Source organism: Dermacentor variabilis, unplaced genomic scaffold, assembly GCF_050947875.1.
Source record: "Dermacentor variabilis isolate Ectoservices unplaced genomic scaffold, ASM5094787v1 scaffold_33, whole genome shotgun sequence".
Lineage (NCBI taxonomy): Eukaryota > Metazoa > Arthropoda > Arachnida > Ixodida > Ixodidae > Dermacentor > Dermacentor variabilis.
This window is the reverse complement of record NW_027460511.1, coordinates 586,792-596,454: the sequence shown is the minus strand read 5'-3', so window position 1 is coordinate 596,454 and position 9,663 is coordinate 586,792. Positions and strand designations below refer to the sequence as shown.

General features: G+C 47.7%; 1 protein-coding gene across 9 annotated transcripts in view; it reads right to left on the bottom strand.

The window, feature by feature from the left end:
* Positions 1–3,503: 3,503 nt before the first annotated feature.
* Positions 3,504–9,663, bottom strand: part of LOC142569023 (uncharacterized) — a 61,601-nt gene continuing 55,441 nt past the window's right edge. For all 9 annotated transcript variants that reach the window (XM_075678551.1, XM_075678555.1, XM_075678550.1 and 6 more), the window contains one exon: positions 3,504–3,736. In XM_075678551.1, coding sequence (XP_075534666.1) covers positions 3,531–3,736 — 206 coding nt within the window. In that variant the 3' untranslated portion in view covers positions 3,504–3,530. The remainder of the gene's footprint in view (positions 3,737–9,663) is intronic.

Sequence of the window (9,663 nt, the reverse complement as noted above, 5' to 3'; positions counted from 1 at the left end):
TGCTCGCAATGTCGTTATGAATTAGGAATCCTACCCCGTATTGCTTCTTATCTAGGATACCTCTATAGCAGAAGACATGTCTGTTATTCAGCAATGTATAAGCCTCACTAGTTCTTATCACTAAGGCGGATGGAATACCACACATTGTCTGATAGTTGCTCAAAAATTCCTGCTAAGCTAGTCTCACTCGAAAGGGTTCGAGTGGTAAATGTTGCATGGGTCACTTTCCATTGGCCGCCTCTCCGGACCCAGAGATTCTTAGCGCCCCCTACTGCGCTACAGGTCTGACCACCGCCTTGGGCAGGTGCTCCGCAGCTGCTTGGGACTGAGGGCCATTAGGTAATTGAGTAAGCCATTTCGAAGGAGGTGGCCGAATACTGCACCAGGGAGGCCAATTCCTTTTCTGGTGAGGTAGTGTCTTGTTGAAGCCTAGTGGTTGTACCGCGATTAGTGTAGCCCCACCCGTTCTCGGCATTTTTTGCCGGTAGACGTTGTGCACTGGAGAAGGTGAATTTCAAGCTCACCATACTAAAAAAAAACACCCCTACAGCGGGGTTTGAGCTTCCGTCTAAGGCAACCGAGCATTCAACGTAGCTGAGTCAGATAATCGCACAGGCGGAGAGGCCAGCTTATCGCCAACAAGTGCAGCGCCGAGTGTCCTACATGCCCAAAAACTTCTTTGGATTATCTGCGGTAGAAGTGTTAAAAATATGCTTGAAATTTTCTGCGCAAGAGGAACTTTGCTGATCGCAGCAGGTGACGGCATAGTATTCCTCAATGGTTCTAGCATCGTCGTTTCGGAGTCAACCGTACGTAAGCGGCCATGAAGGCGGCTAGATATACGACACATTTCCGGCGAACTCTAACAATACTCAAATGTAGTGTGGAAAAAGAAACAAAAATGAAAAAAAAAAGAATTTCAGCGCTTACCGGGAAATTACTATTCGCGTGTTGACGGTCTTACACCAAACACCTCGCGGTCTCGACTGCCTGTCTCCCGCATCGGAGAAGTTATTCCTAATGAGGTGGAACTGATACTGAATTGCATCTCAAGACTGAGGCGCCAAGTGAGAGAAGGATGCCTAAGCAGACCTCGCGCAAAGGGCAAATCCTCAGAGTGGGGGGACGGGCCGCTAACAGTGGTGCTGATCCGCGCGTAAGCAAGGCTTTCTTGGAAGGTGGCCTTTCTCTATGGTTAGAAAGCGCCTATAAGTCACCGGCTTCAGGCTACAGGTCATGCGCCTGCGATCGGTTAGGCATTGTTTGTGCAGTTCGCGTGGCCCTCAGAGAAATTTGAATGTGTTCTTTTAATTTTTTTGAATTTGTTCTATGCAACTCCATTGTGTTTATTTCGATTGCCTATAGAATTTCCCCATAAAGTTGCAAAAGTTACTTGGATGCCGCATTCCTATAACAACTCTAAAGAAACATTTATATAGAACATTTCTATCGTGTAGCTTTATAGATCATAGATGCTAAAAACAAATTTCTATAGAATATTTCTATCGAGTGGCCTTGAAGGTGCTAAACACTAAGTTTTTATAGAACATATCGATCGAGTTGCTCTATGGATGTTAACGACAAATTTCTATAGAATATTTCTGTGCAGTTGATTTCGAATCCCTACAGACAAATGCCTGCGTGTAAAGTGCTTGCAATTGACGAAGGTCCTAGAAAACTATGGCGTAGGCAATAAGGGCTACAGTAAATGCAGTGTCAAAAAAATTCTTGCAACACCCACAAAATATTCAGTTTGAAATGTTTATTGCATTTCGGACTAGACATATGCTTCATATATGTTACATACACGCTTCAGACTTGAACTTACAATGCACAAACTGTAGTTTCCACGATGCTTCTCAGGTGAAGCTGGTGGTGCGAACGCACGAAACATGAAGTTTGATAGGTTTGAAAGTTGGAAAGCCTGTAAATATACTGATATGAATGTGCACTGCAATGTTGTGTCTGCCTGACGAAACCACACAGAATTTTAGTCTATATTTAAGTACAAGAATAACACTGGCAGTCCCTGCAAAAATGTGGCAAATAGGGGCCTTCATGGAGAAGCACACCACATATCGTACAAAGTTTAAAAGCTTGCATTTCGGATTAAGAGAAACAAATTTCAGATCAGTGTCAATATTTGAAATTAGGGTGAGAAATACATACCAGATCGGCACACGGAATGCCTAAAAAGAAGATTTAGCTCGGGAGCTCCAATGTAATACACGTGAACAACGAAATCGTTTTTCTCGGCAACTATGGGACCAAATTCGATTAGGTTTCATACAATAAAAATTTTTCAAATCATAGTTTTTACTATAAAGCCATCCGTGCTTATTAAAAATTGCTGAAGATAAAATTTGAAGGAAAAGAACTTTCTCGGTGGAACTGTAAATTACAGAACATGCTCTGGGATTGTGCCGGCCACAACGGTAATCAAAGCCGCTCCGTTAGCGACGCGTCCATAATCGCGGCTGTTGCCAGAATAGGAGAAGGCTCGAGCTCCGTTCTTCTCGACGCCACCCCGGATGCGGGAGCCACCGGGGATCTTCTCCGTAGGCGTCGCCGCCGCTGGGAGGCGGCTGTCAGAAGTTCAGAGCTGGCAAACCAGCTCTGGGCCGCCCGGCAAGCCGAAGATGCAGCTCGAGTCAAAGAACTTCGAGCCGTCACCTGAGGCCACCACATCAAGAACTGCCGGACTATTCTTTACTAAAGTTTCTTCTTCTTCTTCTAGAATCTAGAACTTTTTATACAGAAAGGCTACTTCATAAAATAAACATCAGCGTATTACCGTCAGGTTACATAGGTGTGTATATTTGTGTTTCCAGTGTGGCACATATTATTCTTTTACATGTTAGTTCTGGTAATTCGCTTGGGTGGCCAGTTGCTGGAACGGGTCACTTAGCTTCTTTGGGGCTAACTAAGTTCGGACTTTTGACACCTTCTGCGAAATTATTGCATAAACATTTTCAACGTGGTAGTGCGAGCATAGAAAAGAATTGATAAATCCTGTACAATACATAACTCATAACCATGTCATTCTTTCACCAGTGAAGGAGTATTTCTTCTCCGGAATGCAACCAGTGATAGAACACTCAGCGTTAGCTGCGTCGTGTTCTATTGAAACAGTATTAGAACTTTACCTTATCTGACAATTGGAACTCACAAAGCTGTCGACTATTATTCTTCTTGTTCGACCTTTAAATAATTTATAATAGCATTTCTTCGAAGAATAACCAAATCACTAAGCTTAGCAGGTGTGATCTTCAATTCCATTCTTCTTATCCTTAGAGTTGACATTCAATCGGAGCTGCTTACGCGACTTGTACTCCCGGCCTATTTCGTCTGCAATTAAACAAAGTCCTATGTGTTCAGCATTCCTTGTGCATGCGGTTGGTTGAAATACCAGAAGTTACGTGATGACAGGACGAATCGCATCATATCCTTAGCAGTGACATTAGTATTGTGATCGTTCTAAAGGAAGGATGCGGGCAGACTGAGTAAGGTCTTTTATTTTAGAAAATTTTTTAGACATGGTGCTGAAGTGTTTCTTCCTCCTGCTTTGCTTTCTTGTTCCGTCTCTCTTCGTCAACATCGAATTGCTGACACGGATTGTCAGTTTCCGTCAAATCGTAGGTTTTTGAAAGGCAAAACAAGCGGAGGGCCTTATAGCACTCCGTATCTTCACTAACATTGTTTCTGGATAATCCCCAAAGCAGACACTTCTGTTGTCTTGAAAGCAGCAGTAAACGATACTCAAAAGTGCAAGAAACTTCAATAGCTGCTCAGAGAGAGAATCAGGCGCACGACGTAACTGCTGACAAGTTTTATGGAGGGTATAGACGAAAACCAATTAGCACTTAATTTCCACTGCTTAGATCACTGAGAAAACACGGGACATATAAAAAATAAATTCATGCAGTCAAGCCAAGTGAAAATTCCTCGTACTATTCCCTTTAATAAGAATCGGGTGAGGCGTAAAATGACACTGGCTAATATTAGCTTTATTTTTAAACAAATTTCGCCCTATCGCAGAAAGGGAAAGGAAGAACAAATCGCACGGTGCACGTAACCAAATTACGAAAAACCATTTTTGTTTCTCGTACGTTGCTACATGGACATACTGAATATAACGGAAGCTGCTGCCAGCGGCGAACTAATCTTGTCCTTACACGGCGTATTTTGCCAGCGATAACACTGTTCTACATTCAAAATCATACGCCGAAGCAACTTCAGTTCTGTCGTATGGAGCCAAACTCCTATATTCTGAAATGCGTCTTAACTTTAACCCCATGCATGAATACACCTAAATGGCGCCTGCTGCGAACGCGTCTAAGGAGCTCATTGCGTTTCTTTCAGCGTGTTCTCGACAAGCGTCATTTAAATCATGTTCATCGTGGGCTTCAACTTTAGTTTCATTTCTGAATACAGGGCTAAGACTCCATAAACCAGCAATTAGCACTCTTTGGTAAATGCAAAAAATCGGGAAAACAAGCAGCTATAGTAGAACAACATGGGGTGGCACTGCAGCGTAGCACCTTTACGATAACCATTGTTAGTGGCCGAGGGGCCACTAACAATGGTTATATATATATATATATATATATATATATATATATATATATATATATATATATATATATATATATATATATATATATATATATATATATATATATATATATATATATATATATATATATATATATATATATATATATATATATATATATATATATTGTAAGGAAGATGACGAACGGGCGCACAGAGTCGGCATCGTCGGCAGCATCAAGCGCGCAACAGAGGCTCGAGCTCGAGAACTGCTCGGTGCATCCCAGGACCGCCGGTCGCTACGTACCCCAATAAATCTCCTTTATAGGTGGTGGAGCCAAGCGGTGTAACGTTTCATTCTACCATCCTGGAACTCCATTCTCGGACGCTACCTTCCACCATGCCGGTCGCCGACTAGCAGATTCTTCCGTTGCCACCCGCCCCTTGCGCTGGATCCATTCGCCAGCGGGAGCCTCCTATCTTCAGCGGAACCAACAAAACGACGTTGAAGAGTGGCTGTCGTCCTACGAACGGGTGAGCGTTCACAACAAATGGAATGACTCGGACAAACTGGCTTACGTATCATTCTACCTCGCGGGCGTGGCCAGTCTCTGGTTCAGAAATCATGAGAAGGATATCCGAACGTGGTCGGTGTTCAAGACGTCGATTATGGAAGTATTTGACCGACCCGCCGTCAGGAAACTACGAGCCGAGCAGCGTTTGCGTACACGAGTACAGGACACGGGTGAGACATTCACCAGCTATATAGAAGACGTGCTAGATTTGTGCAGGCGCTTCAACGCTGCCATGACGGAAGCGGAAAAGATCAAGCACGTCATGAAGGGAATCAATGATGACGCGTTCCAGATGTTTCTGGCCAAGGACCCGCGCACTGTTGGCGCCGTCATCAGCTTGTGCCAGAGCTATGATGAATTACGTAAGCAGCGAACTCTGACAAGGCAACATCCCACATCAAATGCGACGTCGCTCTGCAGCCTGACCACCGGCCCAGAACAAGCCCCCTGATAACCCAAATCAAGAACTTCGTCCGCGAAGAAGTCGCACGACAGCCATCTCTGGTGTCCGTCACTCAGGAGTCTGCTAGCACTTTACCGTCTCAATATCGTAACGTGATCCATGAAGAGTCGCAGACGCGCTGCCGGTTGTTCTCCAGCAGGATGTCGTGACTACACCATTCACTTATGCTACAGTTGCGGCAATGGCCCCTTGCACTGTGCCCGTGCGTCGCTTCCAGCAGGCTGTGCACCGCCGTCCCCCTCCCAACCCCTGGAACACCACTTCCATCGCTAACCCGTGGCGTACGCAGGGCAATCACCCTATATGCTTCATATGTACATGTCCCTGTCATGTGGCAAGATTCTGCCGCAGCCGATCGCAGGCGTTCGATGACGATCGCTGAGCGCCCTATGTGCCGCCTGATTCAAATGCACCTTACGGACTCTTCTACCCATCACCAGCTCGCTCCCAGACTGATCGCCGTCCTCGCTTCGAACGCCTCCGATCGCCCTCTCCCCGTCGACAATCGCTTTCCCCTATGCGACGACGACCCGTCTCTAACGAAGAGGGAAACTAGACGACGCAGTTCCTGAGGCAGGAACTGTGCAAGTTTCGACATGGCGAAGTCCTCCTCCTTTACCTGCCAATGTCATTGATGTGTTTATCGAAAATGTCGCCACAGTAGCCCTCGTCGATACAAGTGCCGCTATTTCAGTTACGGATGCCAGGTTTTGCCGTTCGCTTCGTAAAGTCACGACGTCGGCTCAATCCATTTGCCCTACCGCTGTTTGTACTGGCCGTGTGACCATACAGGACGTTTTATACACGATTGAATTCATAGTTCTTTCATCGTGCTCCTACGCCGTTAATTTAGGATGGGATTTTCACTCACGCCACAATGCCATCTTAAATTGCGCTCGGGCTGACATTTAACTTTTTTTACTTTGGTGACCTGGCCTCCGTCGATGCTCATCCTGCCGCTAAAAGTCTCGTGAAAGAAGACACCTGTATTCCCCCGTGCTCTTCAGCATTCGTACCAGTCTTCTGTAGTACCATATCCAACTGGACGGTCTTCTTCATGCCCTCTCATCACTTTGTTACCAGAAAAGCGCTTCCTCTGACCTTCGCAGCTCTTGACCTTGCCGCCAGTGTCAGCACGATGCCCATTTCCAATTATCTTTCGTCGCCGCTATCCCTGCTCCGCCGCGAATGCCTTGGTTACGTCGAGTCGGTCGATTCAACACGAATTGTCTCCTTCCTAGACAAAGTGCTTTCCACTGCCGACCATGAACTGAGTGCCCTCTCCGTACCCGACTCAACATGGACTGGTGGGTTCAGCCCATTCATCGCCGAAGATCTGAAGCACTCGCAGCGATCTCAACTACTCGCAGTCCTTCAGCACTTCCGCCATTCTTTCGACGTTGCGCAAGCGTCTCTTGGCAATGCATCGACGTTCGAGCATTGCCAAGCATCGACACTGGCTCTCACTCACCGCTGCGACAAAGACCATATCGCGTGTCTGCTACGGAACGTCGCGTCATTGCAGACCAGGTCGATGACATGCTCCGTCCAGGCGTCATTCAACCTTCCCAAAGCCCATGGGCCTCTCCCGTGGTCCTCGTCACAAAAAAAGACGGTTCCATCCGCTTCTGCGTTGATTTTCGACGGTTGAACAAGATTACGCTGAAGGACGTCTACCCCTTACCACGTATCGATGATGCTCTGGACTGTTTGCAGGGAGCCGAGTTCTTTTGTTCCCTGGATTTGCGATCAGGCTATTGGCAGGTTCCGATGGCAGAGGCCGATCGTCCAAAAACTGCCTTTGTTACACCAGACGGCTTGTATGAATTCACCGTAATGCATTTCGGACTTTGCAACGCACCTGCTACGTTCGAAAGAACGATGGATAATGTTCTGCGTGGCCTCAAATGAAAAATCTGTCTTTGCTATCTTGACGACATTGGGGTGTTCGCCCCTGATTTCGCAACGCACCTGCTCTGCCTCCAGCACGTACTCACTTACTTGACCAACGCCGGGTTGCAACTTAACCTGCAGAAGTGTCGATTTGCTTTTAATCAGCTCACAATTTTAGGCCATGTCGTGCCAAAGGAGGGCATTCGCCCGGATCCCGAGAAACTACATGCTGTAACTACGTTCCCAAAACCTACCACTATGAAAGACCTACGCAGTTTTATTGGCCTCTGCTCTCACTTCCGGCGATTCGTTCTAAATTTTGCGTCAATACTATCGCCTCTCACGCAGCTCCTCAGCGGCGCTAGAGATCTCTCATCATGGCCTCCAGCGTGTGACGACGCCTTCAAAACCTTGCGCCGCCTTCTCACGACGCCACCAATTCTTCGCCATTTTGACCCTCAAGCGCCAACCGAAATCCATACCGATCCAAGCGGTGTAGTTCTTGGCGCTGTGCTGGCACAGCGTCAACCTGGCCACACAGAATACGTCGTCGCATACGCGAGTCGCACGTTAATCAAGGCGGAGACGAATTACAGCGTTACAGAAAAGGAGTGTTTGGCCATTGTGTTGGCCCTTGGCAAGTTTCGCCCATATTTATACGGCCGGTCGTTTGACGTAGTGACCGACCACCACGCACTATGTTGGCTGTCGATGCTCAAATATCCATCGGGCCGCCTTGCCCGCTGGGCATTGCGAATCCAAGAATATGACATTCGCGTGGTTTACCGTTCCGAGCAAAAGCATTCCGGTGCTGGCGCGCTATCCCGATCGGCGCTTCCCCCGAAGGCCAGTGACGACTCCGCCTGCGAGTGTACATTCTCCTCTCTGGACGTTGACACTATCGCTGCTGCACAGCATAATGATCCCTAGACTGCATCTCTGCTAGCCCTTCTCTCGGATACGTCGAAAGTTCGGGCGTCCCGTACGCTTCGGCGCCAAGTTCCTCATTTTCGGATTCGCGACCAGCTACTATATCGACGCAACTATGCCCCAGAGAGACGCACCTGATTACTCGTCATTCCGAGAATCTTGCGATCAGAGCTCTGCTGCTCGTTCCACGTCGACCATCAGTGTGACCACGCGGGAGTCTTCAAGACCCACGAAAGACTTCGACACCGCTATTACTGGCGGGGAATGTACAATTTCGTTCGAAAGTTCGTCCGCTCTTGTCATGATTGCCAGCGCCAAAAAACGCTACCGCACAACTCCGCCGGTTAACTCCAGCCTTTACAATGCCCATCCCGACCCTTTGATCGCGTGGGCATAGATCTCTACGAGCCACTTCCGTTGGCTCCTACCGGCAACAGGTGGATAATTGTTGCGGTAGACCACTTAACACGTTATGCGGAGACTGCTGCTCTACCAAGTGCTACAGCGCAGGAGGTCGCCAATTTCATACTTCGTCGTTTTCTCCTTCGTCACGGAGGTCCACGGGAACTTTAAGCGGCAGAGGCCGCGCCTTCTTATTTGAAATCATCGAACGACTGCTTGCTGAATGCGCCATTGTTCATCGTAAATGCACTGCTTATCACCCACAGACTAACGGTACCACGGAACGCTTTAATCAAATTCTTAGTGACATACTCGCTATGTACGTCTCACCTGATCACTCTAATTGGGACCTAGTTCTTCCGTTTGTCACCTACGCCTACAACACCGTGACTCAGGCCACTACCGGATCCTCACCCGTTTACCTTCTCTACGACCGTAATCCTTCGCACACAATTGACACCATTCTACCCTACCGGCCTGACCCATCTGAATGCCTGCCGATCTCGGAAGCCGCCAGACACGCCGCGCAATGTCGCCAGCTGGCCCGCCGATTCACCTCGGACGACCAGAACCGTCAAAAAGCCGTTCCCAATGCCCAGAACTCGACTCCCATTTTTCTCCCGGGCGCTCTCGTTTGGTTGTTAGTGCCACACCGCACGCCTGGGCTCGCTTCAAAATTCCTTCCGAAGTATGACGGGCCATACCGCGTTCTCGAGAGAACATCACCCGTCAATTACTTGGTTGAGCCGCTAACGCCGCCGTCCGACATGCGACGTCGTAACCGTGAAGTCGTTCACCTTCAGCGTCTCAAGCCCTATCACCATTCTACCGTCCTTCCAGAAAAAT